General features: G+C 38.9%; 1 protein-coding gene across 1 annotated transcript; it reads right to left on the bottom strand.

The window, feature by feature from the left end:
* Positions 1 to 17,077: 17,077 nt before the first annotated feature.
* LOC129171138 (suppressor of cytokine signaling 3-like) lies at positions 17,078 to 19,436 on the bottom strand. Its single transcript, XM_054759520.1, has 2 exons — positions 19,281 to 19,436; positions 17,078 to 18,477 (listed from the first exon to the last, which is right to left on the bottom strand). Exon 2 carries the CDS (start codon positions 18,394 to 18,396, stop codon positions 17,776 to 17,778), a length of 621 nt encoding a protein of 206 aa, XP_054615495.1. The 5' UTR covers positions 18,397 to 18,477; positions 19,281 to 19,436; the 3' UTR covers positions 17,078 to 17,775.
* Between the last annotated feature and the right edge of the window lie 2,122 nt (positions 19,437 to 21,558).

Raw genomic sequence — 21,558 nt, 5'->3', positions numbered from 1 at the left:
TAAATGACCACGTGATTCAAATCATGTCTTTCCACTTTCTCATGCATTCCAAATCATTATTAAAGTTACAAATGAAGTTATAATTAAGGAGGTTTTAACTTTCATTAATTACAGCCTCTCTCTAATTACCGCCTGCGTCCAGCTGACATTGGGTCGTCTTTGTCGTCTTTACAATTTTTTTTACAATTTTTATTTCACGATATACTAGTACAGAGCCAACAAAGACTTCTAAAAAAAACCCCTCATGAATGAATGCCATGTGCGGCCCACGCTGTTTTTATTTGGCCCACGGCACACTCTAAAAATAGAATTTAACAAGAAAACTAAAAAAACATCAAAAGTTGAAAAATCTGCACTCATTTTACAAGAATAAACTTATAATATTAAAAGAAAAAAGTTGGAATCTTATGATAAAAAGGCATACATTTTATAAGAATAACGTAATATTATGAGGACCCCGCGCATCATCGCGTTTCGAAAAGCCCTCCTTCACTCGTTGCGTTTTTTGAAAATGTATTCATTAATAAATGGCCGCAGTTTCGTGATTGACTATGGACTCTTACTGGTCAAAATATTTTAAGATAAGTTATATGTAGTATGGATGGATGTCTGGCATGACGGAGTGAAAGTGGTAAGTTTTGGCTTCTTACTTTGTCCTTATTCCCCACTCCGTTTGAAACCTTTTCTTAAATTTAAAATAAATAAATTGGAGGCTAACTAGTTAGCTCGGTACCTGCGGCCGTCTCTTATATGTCCCTGTGGTGATCCTGTAGTCTGCGCATTACAGTTGCGCAATGTGTTGTAAACAAAGAACAACAGGAGTGTAAAGGTGACTATAGGGGTGTTATTTCATGTCTACAGGGCTCTAATAATGGTAAAAATCCTATTTAGAAAGTCATAAACAGGTTTTTCATGCTCTATGAAAATTTCCATTTAATAATGACTTATCGCCATTGAGTCTGGAACCAATTAACCACAATAAACTGTAACATTATTTCAGTCGCATAAAGTTGACAAAAAAGAGAAATGCAATTTTACGAGAAGGAACTTGTAATATGAGGAAAAATAAGGTCATTTTAGTACAGGGGGTGTTCAAACTTTTTCCAGTAAGGGCCACATCGTGAAAAACAAAAAGATGCAAGGGCCACTTTGATATTTTGTAGATGGATATGTGCATGGCTCAGATCAAGGGTACCCTTTGCTGTCTTCAACTTCACTTGAGTAGTATTTGAAATTGTTGTTCTAACAATGTGTACTATCCCTATCACGCTGACGTTTATAGAGTGAGGAAGCTTACCAAACCATAAATTAAGCCTGTTCATGTTTTTATTTTGCGCTAGCACGGCTATGTTCTAAAAAAGTGTCTATATTTGGACATTGAAATGTTACATGTAAAGCATGTCTACTTTTGTGGTGAAATAAACAATATTTTCTCTGATAATTTTGTCATGATTTCTACTTAGAATTAAAGAATGATGTCTGAAATTGGTTTCTAATGTGTTTTATTCAAATATTCTCAGTGTAAAAAAAAACAACTGTTGTGTAATCATTAGTGAAAAGTACATAACCTTCGTGTCCGCCTGCCGATTAAAATTTTGAAGAACATAATTCCATGGAAAAACAAACCCCATGATGATTACAATGGTATATATTCATGGAATAGTTACTCAACTCTGCAACTAAAGTGATTTTTTTGTGTATAAAAGAGTAAAATAAGATTATTTGAACAAAAGTCTAACACCGAGCGGACACCGAGTTATGTACTTTACATTTAAGAAAGAGCGAACTACGGAGGGTTGCTATGGGAAATCTCGAAGTCTCGAGCTCTGGTATGTTGGGTGTGTGTTTTGCAATGTTTGAAGTTCGTGTTGATAACATTACCAAGGTCTATCCACGAGTTTAAAATTTGAAATGTAACACTTGGGTACCCTTGATCTGAGCCATGCACATATATGTATATGTGTTTAGTAGTATATACAGTGTTCATATATACAGTAAGAAAAATAGCTTTGTGATTTAGGTGAAAAAGCATATTATTAGTATCAAATTCACTCTTTTCTCTTTTTTACCTTTTTACAATAACAATTTTTCTCATTATAATATGACTGTTCTGATAACCATTCAAACTTCCTTCTTTCTAATCTGTAAACTTGCCACGGAAATCCTTTTATTTGTCACCATAATATTATCATGTTATTCTTGTAAAATTCCGACTGTCAATGATTAGATAACAACGTTTTTGACTTTCTTGGAAAATGACTGCAGAAGTTTGAAGTTGATACGAATCATAGGCTTTTTCATCTGTATCACAAAGCCGACATGCCCTTTTCCTGGAAATATATGTAACCTCTTAGCATATCTACATCTGTTTGCTTTACAAGATATCAAAGTGGCCCTTGCATCCTTTCATTTTTCACCATGTGGCCCTTGCAGGAGGGCAGGGGCAAGTTTGGATAACCCTGTCTAAAGAGGTGAAAAAGCATTTTTGCTTGTATTCTAATAAAAAAAATAATAATAATAATTTCTATAATGTAATGGTGGCCTAAGACTTTTGGTAATAGTAGTAGTTGGAGTAGTAGTAGTAGTAGTAGTATTAGTAGTAGTAGTAAACATCTGAGGTGCTCTGCCACGGAGCGCATGAATGACTTGTGCACACAAAGAAGAATGAGGAGGAGCAGTGGGAGCGAGTAAGTCGTGGTACATACTGTTCTCTGTGTAACAATTCAAGGAACCCGACGCGGTGTTTGAGAAGCGTGACTCATGCCGCCGAGCGTCAGGAAACCCTTCACACACTACTCACAACATGCACGCCTTCAGGCAGCAATATTATATCTGATAGATGCACTGATCGTGTTCTCTAAAAGTCCCATTTGCACGCTCATTTTACTCAGCGGGATGTTGGCACACGATTTTATTGGAACTGATCTTCACACACTTCTCATCGGAGGCACATCGAGTGTAGTCACACTGGTTGTTTGGGGATGGACATTAACCGAACAACCTCTCCCTTGTTCAAAGTGTGTGATGAGTTCCATTAATCCTCACTAGCTTAATTATGAATCGTTCATCAGGAATCTATGTGCCATCAAACTCTTCCTCTGTGTCCTAGCCAGATACATTAAGCAGAGCTGTCAAATAGAAGGTCTATCACTGGCGTTTTTGCAGTAGGTTCTTAAAAACAGCAGAGCCTTCCTATCAGATAGAGGAGGTCCTTAAAAACAACAGAGTCCTCCTGTCACATAAGGAATCTCTGACTAGTGTTTTTGCAGTAGGTCCTTACAAACAGCAGAGCGCTCTTGTCATACAGGGGAGCTCTATTAACTTGCCTTTTTGTAGTCGGTCCTTAAAAACAGCAGAGCCCTCCTGTCACGTAAAGGATCTATGACTTGGGTTTTTGAAGTAGGTCCTTGAAAACAGCAGAGTACTCCTGTCATACAGACAATCTCTGACAAGCAGTTTTTCAGTAGGTCCTTAAAAACAGCAGAGCTCCCCTGCTTTATAGAGCATCTTTGACTAGTATTTAAAAATTGTCATATAGATATTTGACTAGCACTTTTGCGGTAAGCCCTTAAAAACAGCAGAGAGTTCCTGTTTTATAGAGGATCTTTGACTAGTGTTTTTGCAGTAAGTATTTACAAATCGTAGAGTGCTTCTGTCATATAGATGATATGTGACTAGCATTTTTGCGGTAAAGCCCTTAAAAACAGTTCCTGTCATACCAGGATGTTTGCCTTGTGTTAACATTGTGCTTCTGTTTAAATGTCTAACTTTATGACTACCGTCCGGTAAAGTCACGTTTTAAGATATGGCGGAGCCTTGCTAATTGTATTTGCCATCACTTTGCAACAAAAATCCATTTACAGCGTCTCATTGCATCATTGTTTACTACAGGAAAGGAGTAGCTAGAAACTGTTTAGAAAAGAGAGCTGCCACTTTTAGCCAATGCTGGTGTCCACAACTCACATTTTGTATTTCAGAATGCATTTCCTTCTACTGTTCTTTCATTTTTAACTGAAAACCTGAATGAAAAGCAGGCTTGCGGGCACCCCATGTGGTCGTGGGGGGCTACCTGGTGCCCGCGGGCACCACGTTGGTGACCCCTGCTCTAATGTTAGCATGTGAAGTGCTAAAAGTTAAAGCGGCGCCACTGTGTCCTGAAAAGATGCTGACTGGGAAGTGTATCACACGATTACATCATCTACAGTCGTCACATATGAGTTCATGAGAAGCCACAAGCACAATGTTGTTTTTGAGAAAATGATTTCATTTCAGAAAAACAACAAGCAGCGACGTACTGCTAGTCACTACTGACGTATGACTGTACTGTATCTCTTACCTATAAAACGCAACCTTCCCTTCTCAAGGTTTTAGTTATCAGTCTATTTCAGCACTTTCTTTGAGCAACAATGTTTCTAGTCAGGGTTATGTTGCAAGCAGGCACTGGCAGGCGTCTTGGTTTTGCAATTTTTCTTCTTTTCCACCAATGTCAACACCTGAGAGGCTATGAAACGTGAGCATTAAAGTGATAGTAAGCACCAAGGGCAGGATATGTGTCACTCTTTGCCAGTGTGTGTATCCATGATGGGAATTTGTCAGCTCACAGTCACCATGCGTGTACTTTATTACTCAACCTGATGGAATTGGGGTTTAATGATCACCTGCGTTCAGTGTCTGATTCTTTATAACAGTAATGATGTCCCGAGGAAACCAGTGACATTTTTATAAGGACACTTAGCGAGGCTACGTACCCGGAAAACTACAAAACTCTCTTTGACATAAAGTTTTTTTTATAGATTTCTTTTAAATCTATTTGTATTATTTTGCAATCAACTCTGAATTAGATACTCATTATAAATACAAAATACTTGATGGGCACAAAGGAGTTTTAGGATCACACTGAAAGAAATAACAATATTATAAGAATAAAGTAATAAATTAGGAGATTAAAGGCATAACAATACAAGGAAGAAGTTGAAATTGTATCTGAATAAATAAAGTTTACATAAAGTCACAGAATTAAACAAATAAGGTTGTAATCATTACAGTTAAGGCAAAATATTCTGAGGAAATAGGTTTCAATTTTATCAGAATAAAATGAGTAGAATAAAAATGCAATATTACTCAAATATCTAAATTAAGACAAGTCGGAATTCTACTCAAGTGCATCCATAGTGTTCCAAAAAAACTGTGTTAGAGTACATGAATAATGTAACAAAATTACAATAAAAAGTGATAACTTTATCAGAATATAAGAGTAACATTAGGAGACAAAAGTTTTAATATTCCTAGAATAAAGTATAATAATAAAAAGGGGGAAAAAAAAGGTCTGAATTGTTCAAGAAAAAAGCCACATAATGTAAAAAAATATACTTTTACATGAATAAAGTCCTAATATTTAAAAAAAAATGTATCATACGTAAAGTCAGAATATTAGAATTCCATAAAGTTGAAATACTATGTGAAAAAAAAGTATTTATTAATTTAAAATGTATTAATATGTTCTTATAATATTAAGGCAAAAATCCAACATTCTTCTAAAATGTCTCCTTTTACAACTTAATTTTATGATTGCATTATTTGCTTTGGTGTGCTTAACAAGCAAGTTACATCAAGGAACATCACAAGCTTACATTTGCACAGTTCAACATGTCCCAAAAAGAGTAAGAGGAAGGGAAAGTTAAGATTTAGGGAGTTAATCCTACCCCTTCTCCATGTCTCAGCACAGAGTTATTGCAACATTGCAATAAGTCATTCTGCCGCCACCCATCCATATCGATATTTTACATCTCCAGGCTGCTTTTCCTGAAAAAGTTTGAGAAACATTGACGTGGAAGGCATTCCAGGAGGAAACGCAGAGGCAAGGGACAGTGTGAGGACGCCTGTTTCAACACTACCATGGAAATGACTGTCTCTCACACAGAATACTCCATCATACAATCATTTTCCAACTTAGCATGACTTCTCATAGATAATTCATTACAATGCAGTACTTGTTTATTCGCACAGAAGTGACTCACAGCTGCCACATACAAGTCGTTCGTTTTATGGTAGGCCATAATGTGGCATGATATAACCTCTGCGGTCACTTGAGTCCAAATTTCAGACTTCCAAGGAACTCAGTCCATCACACCCAGTTCTTTGGAAGATGAATTTCACAAACATTGTATTGCAGGCTGCGCACGGCTGGACTTTTCGCATGTAGGACTGACTAGCAAACACCATTGTAACGGTCGTCCTGTGGTTCAGTTATTTTCTGTCATGCCCGTGCAGGGGACAAAAATGGAGAGCTGTGAAGCATGCAAGCGTATTCAAGAGACAAATTGTATGTTAAGTACGATAAATTTGTACATGTTGGCCTGGTCTGCACTAACATTGAAAGTACTCCCTGCCTCTTATGCCGCACCGTCGACATGCATGCTCCCACCCAGGGAGCATTTAAGCCCCCCCCCGCCCAGGGGGCCTTGCACCACTATTTGGTATATATCAGTAGTCTACTGATATCAACCGATATTACATTTTTATGGCAATATCAGGCCGATAATTATTGGAGGGCCGATATTATCGGACATCGCTAGTATTGGATAATATCTAAACCAGGGGTGTCAAACTCGTTTTCATTGAGGGCCACATCGCAGTTATGGCTGCCTTCATAGGGCCACTTGTAACTGTTAATATACGTATATGAATATAAATATAAACTCATGATATTATTACACAATTGCCCGTGCATTTGATTCTAATATTTTTACTAACAAAGTGATGGATAACTTGCCTTGAATTGAGAAGTGAAGTGAAAATGTCAAGGTGACAAGCAGACATTCAGGGATTAATTTTTAATGACACAAAAAATGCTTGGAATATCTGATCAGATAATATTAAAGTTTAGAAAAACTGCACGCAGTACAATTTTTCCGTCAAAATGAAAGAATAAATACATTTAAAAGGAAAACCATGAAGTGCATTATTGACGCACATTATTCCCAGGCTTTTGCAGGCTACTTAAAATGATGTGGCGGGCCACATCTGGCCCCCGGGCCTTGAGTTTGACACATGTGATCTAAACAATACCTAATTGTAAGCATCAATGACATACAGTACATACATAAAAGGGTATCAATCAAATTGTATCACAAAAATCACAAATAAGGCAATTAGGAATGCAAAAACAGTATGCTAGAAATAGCAACCAATACATTAAAGTGCTGATGCAACACACACGCTGATACGACCATCTAAAAGTGCTTATCTGGTCTGAGGATGCAGTCATTAACTACCAAGCACACAGCCAAAGGAGACCTCCCCGGAGTGCCCATGGAAGCGGTTTAGTACTTCTGAGGAGAACTGTTGGTGATTCACAGTTTCAGCAGAAGAAGGAAGTGTTGTTGACGGGTGTTTTTAATGGGGTCTTTGTTTAGTGTGAGCAACTCCTCTTGTTTCAGGAACACGCCTCTGCCAATATTTTTTATTTTACCAGTGCATTTTTTTTTAAATGTTCATGGCTCAGCTGCTTTTCTCCCCCAACTGATTTGCTTTATTGTATGTCAATGAAACACTTGACCAGAAAAGACAAAATATTTACATAAGACAAATATAAGACATATAAGACAAATATTTACATAAACCCACCATTAATTAAATGTGTTTTATCTATAGACAACTAAACAGCAATTTTATTTTATATATTTTATGTATTAAACCGCGATAATGTCATAAAAATACAGATTCTACATTACAGTAATCCCTCGTCACGTCGTGGTTCGAATTTTTTATTTTTATGTTTAGTCAAAAACTGTGCGCATAGACGCAAAATGTATGTATTTTTGCCTAAGTTAAGCATTTTCAAGCATAAGAATGGCTAAATTAACTAAAATACAATGATGACACGTAGTATTCTACACTGGTCGCTTGGTGTGTTGGGTGAGACATTCAATCACCAGACTTGATCACCAGAACTGAATGATCCCACAACTGGCACAATACTCCCTAGTAAAAATCCCTAATAAAAACAAGGGCTCCTGTTGCAGCCGTAACACACGCCAAGCAGAAACTCAACTCTGAAGCCCCCACGTCACTTCCTGTCCGCCACACACTGCGCTCCCCCTAGCACCGGGACACATACAGCAACACACATGGGTTTGATTGATTGGATGTCTTAAACAGCTTATTTGCTCTTTTTATGTCTACTGTATTGGGTAATAGCAGTGTAAAGGTGACTATAGGGGTGTTATTGCATTTATTTAGAAGGTCGTAAACAGGTTTGTTTTCTTTGCTCTACAAAACTACAAAAATATTCCAATTAAAAATAAGAAATCCTACTTGGTGGAATTTCACGTATCACAGTCGGGCCTGGAAGCGATTAACCAGGATAAACGAGGGATTACTGCATATATCCATACATATATTATAAATTATGTACTGTTTGAATTAATTAAGATAATAATGCATGTGTAAAAATAATGTTGGTAGAATATTTTTTTTATTATTTATGAGCAAGTTACTTTTTAAGACTTTTCTTTTGTATTAAGTGATGACGGTTGCTAACAATGAGCTGCCTTTACCTTAATTAAATAAAATTATACACAGCAAATTATACATGATATTAACATTGAAATGAAAATACACAAATATATATATATATATATATATATATATACTGTATATAGAGAGAGAGAGAGAAAGAGAGAGATAGATAGATAGATGTATATATTAATAATATATTATAATATTATTATTATTATATTATATTATATAATTTATATATTATATTGTATTAATATATATAGTATTTATATATATTATTATATTTATTATATTATTATTAAAAAAATAATATTAAAACAGCTTAAATACATTTGCTGATTTGTTAATTATTATTATTATTTTCCCTCAATTAAATTCAATGTATTCAATTGTTTATATTTAAATTCCAACAACAAACCACATCCAAAAATACGTATGTATATTTTTTCTTTGTTTAAATGAATTTATTGTCCACATACTGTACAGTCACTTATGAGCCAGTAGTTCACCACTGGGTGTCCAACAACTGTGACATTATTACTGTATGTTGCCTCACAGGATATTAGAGACAAAGAAACAACAAAAGGCGTGCATTTTATGTTGGCACCACTCTTGGATAGAAGGATCATACCAAAGCATATCTGCTTCACCTCTTTTTTTGCAGGTATTCAGATGAAATAAACATGAGGGAAATCATATCAGATGCTGTTAGAGAATAGTGTGGCCGGTAGATCCTCCCCCCAATATTTAACCATTGTAAATCATTTGCAAATACGACATACCATTATTAAGTCAATCAGTACACATTATTTTTGCGCTGTGTTTTGATGATATAATTCTAATGTTCATTGCTCGTTGGCCGCTGCGTGCAGATGTACTGTTTGTTGCCATTGTGACTGGCACGGATGACGGCTCTGTTTGCACAATTCAAGTGTTCACAAACCAAGACGAGCGTCATTTCACTCTGGGAGAGCCTCCAGGCCTTCGTCTCAAAGCGGTGACTCACCGGGTGTTTCCCGAAAGTGCACGACGCCTGCATGGTCGGGATTTCTGCTCAGCTGACATTTTTCTTTTGCGTGACAACTGAAGGAGTGCAATCAAGGACACGACTGAACCAGCAAGTGGCTTAAAAGTCACACTGTGTGACCATTTTGCGCTCTTTAGTGATGTTTCGCAGCATGCTGTATACTGTCGCAACAACAGTGTGAGGAATGTGACGTAAAGCCATCTTGTGGGTGTGACCACATGACCTCAGTGTGGTTTTTCTCTCACAGTACAGTTCGGTTGCTATAGGCCTCATCTCAACAAAGGTGTAAATGGTGCGTAAGAACACAAAAGCCACACTTGAATTAATACACACATGCTAGAAGGAGGCCGATTCAGTTTTTTGAAAAGTATATCAACAAGTTGGTTGGCATAGCCAAGGTCAGAGGTTAAGGCATTACATAACTGACTGTGCTGCTATAGAGCAGCAACATAAATCAAACTGTGTTGTTTGCACAAAAAATCTCTATGGTGGAAGTCCATAGTCTCTCCCCGGTGGGATACAATAATGAATGGTGACCATGTTGACATATCCAAACATGTGCACTGCAAAAACTAAAATATAAGATAAATTAAATAGCTGAAAACATCAAAAATAGTTATTTTTGACTAACGTGGTATTTTTTCTTAGCAGGCAAATTCTTTCTTCAACACATGTCCTTATCTTAACTAATATACTATATGAGTCTGAGATATATTTTTTCAAATAATGTCACAACAGGAACTAGAAAATAAGACTTTTTTGACCAAATTTGACCAATTTTGTTTATTCTTGTTCTGATGGCAGATTATTTTGATTATTTCTACTCATATAACCCAGATTTTAGTAAATATTAAGATTCATACATTTTTTTAAATGATCACGTTCCTGATGACTGTTGATTCAAGATATTGAATCTTGCTTGGATTTCAGTTGTTTGCAATGTGGTCGTGTTAAAGATTACCCAAACTGTCTGAACGAGCCAGGAGAAAGGTGACACCTGGGAGAGCGTCAAGGGAAGGCTATGAAATACATCAAACTAAAGGATTAACACACTTAACACACTCGTCAACAGTAGTGATGATGATTTTTGAAAGTCTTGCTGTTGCATGTGCATGCTCACAAAAATAAACCCAAAAAAGCTCATGTTTTTTGGCTTCTTGGTAACTACTATACTGTACATACCACCACTTTTGGAGTTTTAGGGACTAAAGAAGTGGTGTGTGCAGTTATTTGCATGTCCCATTGACAACAGGTGTAACTGATGATGTGTTGTCAATTACAATGAATTACCCATGTGAGACCCTCACAGATGGATCAATGGCACTGCCTTCATGTGGGGAGGAAGACTCCCATTGGTTCACATACTGCATAAATGGAACCCCGGGCCTCTGTATGTTGTGACAACAATCCCACAGGTCCGTTTTCTATTTGTTTTCGTCAACACAAGAGCCAAACTGATGATATATGATCCCAACTTTCAACCTTTCGTCCGTCAGCTGGAAACCAGCTGTCTTGACGCATTAAGCAGAGAAGAGAATAGGCATTGGTGGAGGGCTTCAAGTGAAGCAGATGAACGTCACCGTCAGTCCTGCGCAGGAAAGGAGAATGTTAACAGTAAATCACATAAAATGTGGAGGAACAGGAGGAGTGTGCCCGGAGAAGACACTTCGCTTTGGTGAAGGCGGGACTTGCTGGGCCGTGATGAGTCACTGCCTCTGGCTGACTGTGATATCTGGCATCTGGAGCTCATTGACAACGGGGCGCCATGGCAACCAGCAGTTGTGGAATTGTAAACAGGCTGAGCCGGTGGAGAGGCGAGCGGGAAGCTCTTTCTCCAGCTCATACACACGCACGCACACAAACACACACACGCATATAGGAGTGCTGCGGCTGCCTCAACATGCTGAGGTCACTGGGAGCGCGTGAGGTAAAAGGGATCATGCTGACATGCCACACAAGTCTTCCTCTTGTGCGCAACATTGTGTAGCACAGAAATAACCTTCAATAAGTCATCTAAGCAGTGGCGTGCTGTGAGGTTCATGGACTCCTATGGAGTTGTATGTTAATACAGGTTGCTCATTAAGAGGATAACCAGAAAAACAAGACAATAATTCACTTTGGTTAAAAAAAAAATGAAAAGAAATTCAAACTGTTTTCAAATACTTAGTCCCGTTTATTTTTATTATTATGTAAAAAAAAAAAAAAAATTGTGTTCTCACCTTTTTATCAGTGTATAAAATACTTGGACGCTAGTTCTGATACTTTGGTGTAAAAGTCTGACCACCTCCTGGTGAGCTCTGTCTTGGCTGTAAAATTCCTTCAGGTTCATTCATTGAAGAATTATCTCATCTCAAGCACGCCCCCACCCCTCAGGATGAAGCAATACTTCAAACGCCTCCCACATGACATTTCTATGTATTTTATTGTCTGATTAGTAAGTATAATGATGTCACACTTACATTCAAGACATTATACGGGCTGTAGAAAGTCACGGTGTATAATAAATGTTATATTATTGGTGGCATGCTGGCAAAAACAATACAAACTAGAAGGCGCAATGATCCAACTCACACAGTAGGCAGGGATTTTGCACTAAAGCCGAGAAAAGACGCTCAAGCCAGCCTCACCTTAGGTTTCTTCCCAGTATGTGCAAATGCAGCTATTTTTAGTGACGAAAATATTGAAAACGATGGGAATCATACAGAAAATGCGTGTATAATACAATTCAATGGACTAATTTTTATATTTATTTTATGTTATTCATTTTTGTATTTTTTCATCACGGCAGGGTAGACCTCACCTGCCTCCCCTGACTGCACATCACTGAATCGAATGCATTTCATCCGATTCCATTAAAAAACACCACTTATCTTAGCATCAATCAGTAATGAGTCCATATCCTTCCCATGGAACGTGGATCCTAAGGTCTGAGTGTGGAGAGGTATGCTATGCCTGTGTGATGTTGTGGAGTGGCATCTCCATTACGGGTTTGTCATAACTGAAGGCAATCAATGCAGATAGATGTCAAAATGAGATTCTGCAACCAGTCGTAACCCAATATCTCCGCAGTCTACGACCATCCTCCAAGATGCTAGCCCCGCCGAGTGGTGTTTACAAACTCCAGAGTTTGAGAGTAAAAGGAATGAAGTGGCCTGGAACAACTTGCCACCCCACAGTAGTGTGTGACCAGATGATGATGATGTTGTAGTTGTATGGTTCTTCTGATTGTTTAAAAAAAATAAAAATTGTTAAACAACCGAGACCAAACTCTGTCCTCTGAGATGACAACAAACACCCCCACAGTGTGGTGTTATCAGAGACTACTTAAGTAAGAAAGTAGAAGTAGAAAGAACGGAGTGACCTGATGTCAGGCCAACTGAACACTTGCAGTATGAGCTTGGGTGTGCTGTTGTGTGTCAGAGTAACCAAGACAAATAATGCAAAAAATGCCATCCCACAGCAGTGTGCGTCCAGTTTTAGGAGGAGCTGCCAGGCTGTTGTCGCCGTGTACGGTTTTTACACACACTACTGTGGCTGCCGACCAATACTATGCTGGCTGACTTGTGTCAACTCTTGATTGAGGATTGGAATGCCAGCCCACAGCAGTGTGTGGCCAGTTTGAGGTTCTCACATGGTTCTTCCACACGCCACTGAGCCTTCTGAATCACACAACTTTTTCTCACATGTGACAACTCTTGCTTGACGAGTGGAATGACATCCCACAGCAGTGTGTAGTGAGTGGCTTCAGGATTCGGTGCTAGAAAGTTGCATGGTTTCACGGTTCTTCCACAAGCTCCACGGTTAAAAGAATAACTTGTACAATTGCCATTATGACTTGTTTATTCATTAGTAAATCCACCTAAGAGGAACAAAGCGTAGGTGAGATTTGGCACATGCATGGAGCCAACCCATATAATCAGTTGTGTGTTTTACAACTGGGTCAAACGTATTGGCAAGAAGCATTGTTACCACAGAGAAATCATCTGCCAAACAGGAATTGATAAGCATGAATGTAATTGTTTTACAAAGCAGTTACTTAGTAAACTCATGGCTTTCACTAAATGCCCCTACAGCACACAACGCTACAAAATGACAGGTTGTTGCACCCGACTGCTGACTGATCTTCGGCATCCGCTCCAATGTAGTCGCATGACGTCACTACCAGAGAATTTCCCCAGAGAAACAAAACAAGCTGCTGTGGTTTTTGTAGTCCTCCACCGAAGCCTGCATTGGCTTCAGTTGCAAATCCTAATGCTTGCAAAAGGGCACTCAGAGGTCTCTTTAGAATAATAATAATTCGCACGTAATTCAAAATTCTGCATCAACAGCACAGACAGAACTCTGCACAGAACTCTCAGATTACTCTTAGAATTAGCTCACATGTGAATGATTCATTTTTTATCAATACCCTGCAAAGGTGGAGGCAGAGGATATAAGAATTGTCCACTGACAGCTCACAAATCAGAGCCACCTTAAATCTGTTGCACGGCTGCCCTATTGGCTGAGAGGAAGAGTGCTGTGGAAGCAGGTAGAGCCACAGTGCCCTTCCCGTCACCGCATTGAAAGTTACAGTGGATTCCCGCTCATCTATCATTGTGGCAGGTTGCAGTAAACGTGCGCTAGCTCTCACTTGCCGCTCTCCGAGTGGTTGTATATGTTTACTATCAGCCATCTTAATGAAGTTTCATCAAGTAGTAAATCCTGGCCGTGCAAACTTTTGTGATTTGTTAGCTTTAGCATATACTTCATAGGCAGAGAGGGACAAATCTGAAAATTGTGTGTGCAAAATGTATCAAAGTTAGAAGAATTATTATTTTTTTTACATTATCTCCTCATTAGGGTCGCGGGGGTATGCTGGAGCATATCCCGACAGGCGGGGTACACCCTTGACTGGTCGCCAGCCAATCGCAGGGCACATATAGACAAACAACCATTCACACTCACATTCATACCTATGGACAATTTAGAGTCACCAATTCACCTAACATGAATCCAGGTCTTCCCGATCTCCAGACTGTGACTGTGTGGCCAACATGCTAACCACTAGACCACCGTGCGGCCCAATTCTTGCCATTTTACATCCCGGGAACCTCGGGAAAGTGGGAAAATGCAAGACCGACTCAAAAATGTGCAATGAAATCCAGCTCAAAAAAATAATTTTATTTTACTTCATAAGCAAAAAGATGGGATTCACACAAAAACAAGACATTTTATTTAAGAAACGTTTACTTTTGTCGAAAAAAAACTTGTGTATAATTACCTCGCTGGTTGGTTGGGAGAAATCATGTGGTTTCTATAGTTTCGTGCATAAGCTTATGCATTTTCTGCATTCGTGAAACCTTGGGAAAGCAATAAATTTAGGACAGACCCCAAAAGGTGTAATGGAATCCTGCTCAAAGTCAGTGTTCATACAACAATAGGGGTGCCCTAAGGAATCAGTAGTAGTAGGAATGTAGTAGGAATCAGTAGTAGGAATGTTACGATCGATCGGCCATCGATCAGTATCGGACGATTTCCGTGAAAAACACAGATCACCTCCACCAATATGTGATTTTATGGTTCCCCTTTCATATCACATAACCCAGGGGACACCAACTTGGTGCTGGCAGGCCCCGGGTAGCCCTCCCACGAGCGCATGAGGCGCCTGCAAGCCTTTTTTTCATTCCCGTTTTCAGTTAATAATGTGTGAACACTAGGAAGAAATGCATTCTGAAATACAAAATGTGAGGTGTGGATACCAGCATTTTGTTCATGTTCTGGCAAAACAAGCACACTCGCTTTGTTTGGGTTGAAATGAGCTATGGAAATATTTTTCATTTTTATAAAAGTGGCTCTCACAGCAAAACATGTTGGTGACCCCTGACATAGCCAATAGTAAAAATGTACACTTAGTCTATGTGATTCACTCATGGATGATCGGTATCAGCAGCTATATACAGTATATACACACACACACACACACACACACACACACACACACATGCTGCATTTGAGACAACTGGGAAGTCCCACATTTCAAAAGTAGGACAAGGAAAAATGCAATGGAAGTAACGCAAGGCAGAGTCCAGTGGGAGAAAAAAAAGTGCAAGAATTTTCTCTCCAAATAACACAAACAAGGGGAAGAGAATGGAATTAAGCTAGGCTGCATTTCCGAGAAGTCGTGTATAAGCTAATGTTTGTGGTGTAATGTGCAGGAACAAGCACGAGCATGCGGGCAAATTAATGCTATAGGAGAGAACTGGCACACGAGAGGAAGGTTGCCTCTTCACACATGCTGGTTTATTGCTGGTTAATTACTTTGAAGCAGGGACAACTTACCTGCACTGTTCCTGTGTTACGGGAAAGCTCTTTAAGGTGGGATTCACCTACAATATGGACGTAGAAATGGGGCTTTTTAAGGTTGTTGAAAGAAGAATGTTGCTCTTAGTACTTAAAGTTTCATTATAAGCAGTCTTTCTGATTTCTGAGTGTATAGTTATTGTATGCAGGCACTGGATAGCTATGGATTTATTCAGCTTGAAACTGTAGGAGACGGGTTATAAGTTTGAGTGTTTAGGCTGCACGGGTTTAGAGGGGCGTGGTCACGTGGGCACAGGTCGGTGTGCGTGCTTACACAACAATGGCGGGCACTTGTTTGTGCATGAGCGGAGAAGAGAGGAAAGGCTGGGAAGCCGTATTTTTTGTTGTCACACATTTAAATTTCCTTACATTAGGTTTCCTTACACTGCTGCACGCCATCTGCCATCATTTCACATGCAGAGTATCGAATCTCCGTTTGAGCATCTCTGTGTGGAGTTTGCATGTTCTCCGGGTACTTCCAATTCCCCCCACATTCCACAAACGTGTTGGGCCAATTGGAGGCTAAATTGTCCATAGGTGTGAATGTGAGTGTAAATGGTCTATAGTGTATGTGCCTTTTGATTGGTTCAGCCACCTCTTCCCCAAAGTCAGCTGGGATAGGCTCCGGCTTTCATTTGACCCAATTGAGGACAAGTGGTATAGAAAATGGTCGATGGTTTGGTGCAAGTACATAATTACATAAGTTTGTGCTTCACTTTTTGTATGTTTTTCTACTTTTTTGTGCTACTATATTTACTTTTTTAAATTATATGTGTGTATTTATATAATTTCAGCTTTGCACTGCACCTGTTGATGCAAAGCCTTCCCCTTCTTACTGCAGTTTTTAATGATTTTAAATGAAAATGTATTAAAAAAACATAAATAAATCATATATTTCATTACTTTTCATTTTAAAAACAGAAATATTTCTGGAATTAATTAAATAGCTATACTGTATTCTTACTGCCCAGTCTTTCATTATTTTAAACGAAATTGCATTTAGAAAAAATATTTACATATATTTTATTACTTTTAATTTTAACAATATAAATTTAAAACATTTTAATAAAGAAAAATTAAAAATGTAAGAAAGATTCATGTAATTATATAGAGTAGCTATCCAGTATTGTTATTTAAACAAACTAAGAGAGCTAAAGAACAGAGCAAACACAATGTCATCCAGTAGAAAAATAACATTCTTTATTATAAATTACTGAAATGTTGTTCCAAGTATAAATAAGTGCAAAGTTGTGTTTACTTCATCAACGTTCAAGCATGGACGTCAGCGCTGTGGCTGGAAAAAAGTACATCTTTATAAAAGAGAGCGAGACAACACACACGTGTGTCCTTGTGTCTTCAATGTAAACATGGATTGATGTCTAAAAAAATGTTTTAGACAATCAAATAAGATCACATCTCGTCAACAGAGAGACGCCTCATTTAAATACATTCATTGGGAAGCAGTGGCGTTCCTGTCAGTGTCCCCCCCCAAAATAATTAGACGAGTCTAAGCCATTTGCTCGAGTAATCTACCATCTTGCAAGATTCAGTCAAAGTTCAGCCCTTTTTACCGGAAGAAGACATTACAGCTGGTACAATGCTGCAGCCACTCTGCTGGTAAGCCTGTAGAATTCCCAGAATGCACAGGGAGGAACATACCAGGATGCTGGACGAACGTCAGCAACACAAACAAAGCCCGTGTTCAGAAGCTTGGACTCATGGAGGCCTCACAGCCCTTTGATAGCAGCATGAATAGAGGAGGACACCGGGAACTTCACTCAGACTTTCAGTCCTTTTGTGCAGTGAGTGCACCCCCTTTTTGATCACCCTGTCGTGACCTGGACTTGTAGGAACGGCAGACATTCCCAACAAAACCCAGTCCACTGCCCTTAAATAGGAGCGTCATAGTCCTGCAGGAATTCCCTCAAACGATGAGGAAGTTGGTCTCTTTTGGAGGAAATGTCCAAATGTCCGTTGACAGTTTTCCTGCACAGGTGCTGCAAGGTGGACAGGCTGCAGGCCAGTGGCTTGACCAGCTCCAGAGGGACTTTCTCGCCTCCGGTGTAAATATAGTCCACATTCCCACTGCGGGTGTTCCCTTTGCTTTGAGGCATGTAGTACTGCACCAGCTTGAGGATGCAGTCAAAGTGGGGCACCAGGTGAATGTTTTTGGGGTCTGTTTGCAGGTAAAAGGAGGCTGCGTCGCACTGGACACGCAGGTTCTTGGTGCCCGACACCGTCTTGACGCTTAGGGTGAACAGGTGCCGGTTGTCGGAGCTATCCCGGATGAGGAAGGTGCCCGTATTCTCGGCACCCAGCAAGGCATTGGCCTCCTTTCCCGTGATGGCGCCCCAGTAGAAGCCGCTCTCCTGCAGCTTGTGCAACGTGGCCAGAACCATCTGGTACTGAGCCTTGGACGCAAACATCTTGTAACGCTGAGGCAGCCGCATGTTAGGAGAGTCCAAGTGGCTGCTGCTCATTGCGGAGAAACACTTGCTGAGAGTTACCATGGCGCTGTGGCCGTTTTGGAGGCTGGAGGAGCACTGGGCACCACAGAAGAAGACACTGGGAAGATGATGGGGAGGTGACACCTTAAGAGGCAAGAAAATGACAAGGGTTAGGACCACAACAGCTTATTATTGTGCTTTTTGCCCTTAATACACAGCACAGTGTACATTGCCCTTTAATGGACTGATATGAGCGGGCTGATTCCCTATCCTAGTGCACATTCTGGTTCCAAAATAGGTTCACAAATTTACTTTGAAGTCCATTATTAGCGCTTTCTGCACTACACAATAAACTTTTCCTATTTCTAGTGTGCACTCTTGCACAACAAAATCCATGAAGCTTAAAAACAAGTCATCTGGCAACTTTAACTTTCCAACTGTTCATAAGGCAGCTCATTTTTGAAATAAACAGGAGCATGTTTGAATATTGTTTGATAAGAGCAGCCCGTTTCCCTATTTCTAGTGTTGGCTCGAGTAAAAATCCCCTCAATCTAGCGTTAAAACAAGTCAACCTGCCTATTTAGTGAGACTAACTTCGAACTGCTTGTGGTTCAGCATCAAAATCTTAAATTAAAGAACAATGGTGCTGAACTTTGAAGATGAATCGTGGTGTCTTTGACTCAAGCATTCCAGTTCATGAGTAAGCAACTCCGGTAAGTACTTTTGTTTGTGTAATGTGCCCTCAGGCACCACGGCCAGTTCCAGTAAATACTAATTGTTGTGCAATTTCCAGGACTTGCGTCTGCACCCAGCCACTGTACTCAATAAACACACACTACTTCTAATTATAACAAATAATAAACTCCATATGCACCGTGAAAAAAGTTGAAATCACATCCTATTTGAAGTGCACGGGAGGATTTAAAAAAAAAAAAAAAGATGCTCACCTCTTCTCAAAAGTCTTTTTTAAGTTTAATCCAAATGTTCCAAAAGGCGCTGCCTCTGTGTTGGAAGATGTTTGAAATGTAAAAAATGTAAAAACGGGTACTTTGTTGCGGGTTGAGCAGCAGTTGTTCAAGTGTCTGCGCCCTTCAGTGACACACAGCAGTCTTTATAAAGGCGTGCTTAGTGTGCGTCTGGTGGGTTACAGCGACGAGGCCCCGCCCCCTCTTTCCAGTAAAGCCTCTCTGTGCTGGCAGATTGACAGGAAGCTCTTTTTTTGTTTTCTTTTTCTGTCTCTCTCTCTCTCTCGCTCTCTCTCTGCTCTTTTTTCATTCCTGAGAAGCATATTACTCCCCTGCTCCTCCCCCTTGATCAATCTGAATGAGTTCCACTTTTTTTTTAAATCCAACTTTGGTCACGTCTGTCTCTTATCACTTTTATTCATGTAGGCTAAATCTGTTTCTTCCCCACACGTCCAAAAAAGGTATGATGTATGCATTTTCATAATTAGGCAGAAGTTCCTCTTTATCGTCAGTTGTGTGAGGTAATGATTCAGGCTTTGCCGAAACTGTTCGTGTAATCGGCTTCTGAGAAATTCTCTGGAACTCACCAAAGCTGTAAAAGCCCCGCTCGTCCACAGGGGGCGCCAAATTTCACTTTCAGCATTCTGCACGACATTTATTGTGTGAAAGATGTCAACCATAATTATTACTGGCATTTATTAAAATGAATTTGGATGTTGCGCTGTTGCGTTTGAGCAAGTGCTGTACAAAATACATGTTAAACCACCAATTCATTTCATTTTTGATATTATACATTGTAAAGAATACAGTGATTGTGACAATTTATGGCCATTTCTAAATTAATACCGCAATTAATATTTGTAATTAGGGTTGTCCGATATTGGCATCAAAATGTGACATCAGCCAACATTGGTATCGTTTTTTTTCCCTACATTGCGAACCGATATAGAGCTTTTACCACCAACGTTACATACTTGCAACATTGCTGAATCGTGTGGTTAATACTGTGCCGCTCACGAGTCTGTGCGGAAGATGTAACGCATTTTGCAAGTAGAGTAACAACAGAACTCACAATGAACTTACCAGCTCCATAGAAATCGCGACCATTCTCACGGTGTCTTTAAAGAAAGAGCTAGAGGTAGATAACAACAGACCAGACGCTGCCAACGAATAATGCTGAATAGCCACGCCCTAAATGTGTAACTTTGCAGTCATTTACAACAACAGTACAGCAAAGCGTGCTGGGAAACAGAAAGTGCTGTTGTCACAACCGTATACGTAGACGCCGCATCGAGCACTGACCCTTACGTCGACGCCGCCGCCATATTGAATGTGGCAAGGCTGCGCTGTAAGTGAATACAAATAAATCTACGTACTTTCATAAATTAAATATATGTATATATATATATAGATATATATATACTGTATATAGTAGTTAGAATGAGTACTTTTAATGCAATAAAATAAGGAATAGAAAATAAGAACATGAAATTTATCAATCAAAATAATAATCAGCAAATTCATGTATTTTAAACTTTAAACCCCTTTAACTAAAAAGAAAAAAAAAATAATCTTTCCAAAAATAACATAAATCGAGGCACAAGAAACACAAATAACATTTAAATTAAATTTGTAATACATTGTAATACATACTACTCAAAGATGGGTGGAGTAGCCAACAAAACAACTGTACTCATTTAAGAGTGTTGTTCATTTAGAACAATTTTACTCAAGACAAAGATATGTGGTCAGTATCGGTTGATAGCGGAATCGGAAATTGAGGGTTGGACATCGCTATTTGTAATTATTATTTATGTATATCAAACATAAATGTATATATTATGCATTCAGTATAGAATGTATCATGAATATTATGACTTACAATCATATTATTCAATTTGAGTGAGTGCTAATTAGTTTGCAAAGTGGTTTTCAATGCTAACTATGCAGACTTTGAATGAAATATTTTAATTTTTAATTCATACAACCTGAAGAAATAAATGTAAAAAATACTTAAATGTTTATATTTTATACTATATTTGTATTTGTTTTATTTTTTTTTAAGTACCTGTATATATTATTTAAAGTGTAAACAGATGGGGAGGATTGCAGGAATGCTGCTCCATGCAAACGCAAAAAGGTCAACATTGGTGTATTGTGAGTAGATTTAAGACAGTAAATTCATCTGAACATATCCGATCGGCTTTGATTGCTTGACTATGTTGTCTAATCTCTCTATGACTAGAAAGACAGTGCATGT

Source organism: Dunckerocampus dactyliophorus, chromosome 18 (genome assembly GCF_027744805.1).
Source record: "Dunckerocampus dactyliophorus isolate RoL2022-P2 chromosome 18, RoL_Ddac_1.1, whole genome shotgun sequence".
Classification (NCBI taxonomy): domain Eukaryota; kingdom Metazoa; phylum Chordata; class Actinopteri; order Syngnathiformes; family Syngnathidae; genus Dunckerocampus; species Dunckerocampus dactyliophorus.
This window is presented reverse-complemented; position numbering and strand designations above follow the sequence as displayed.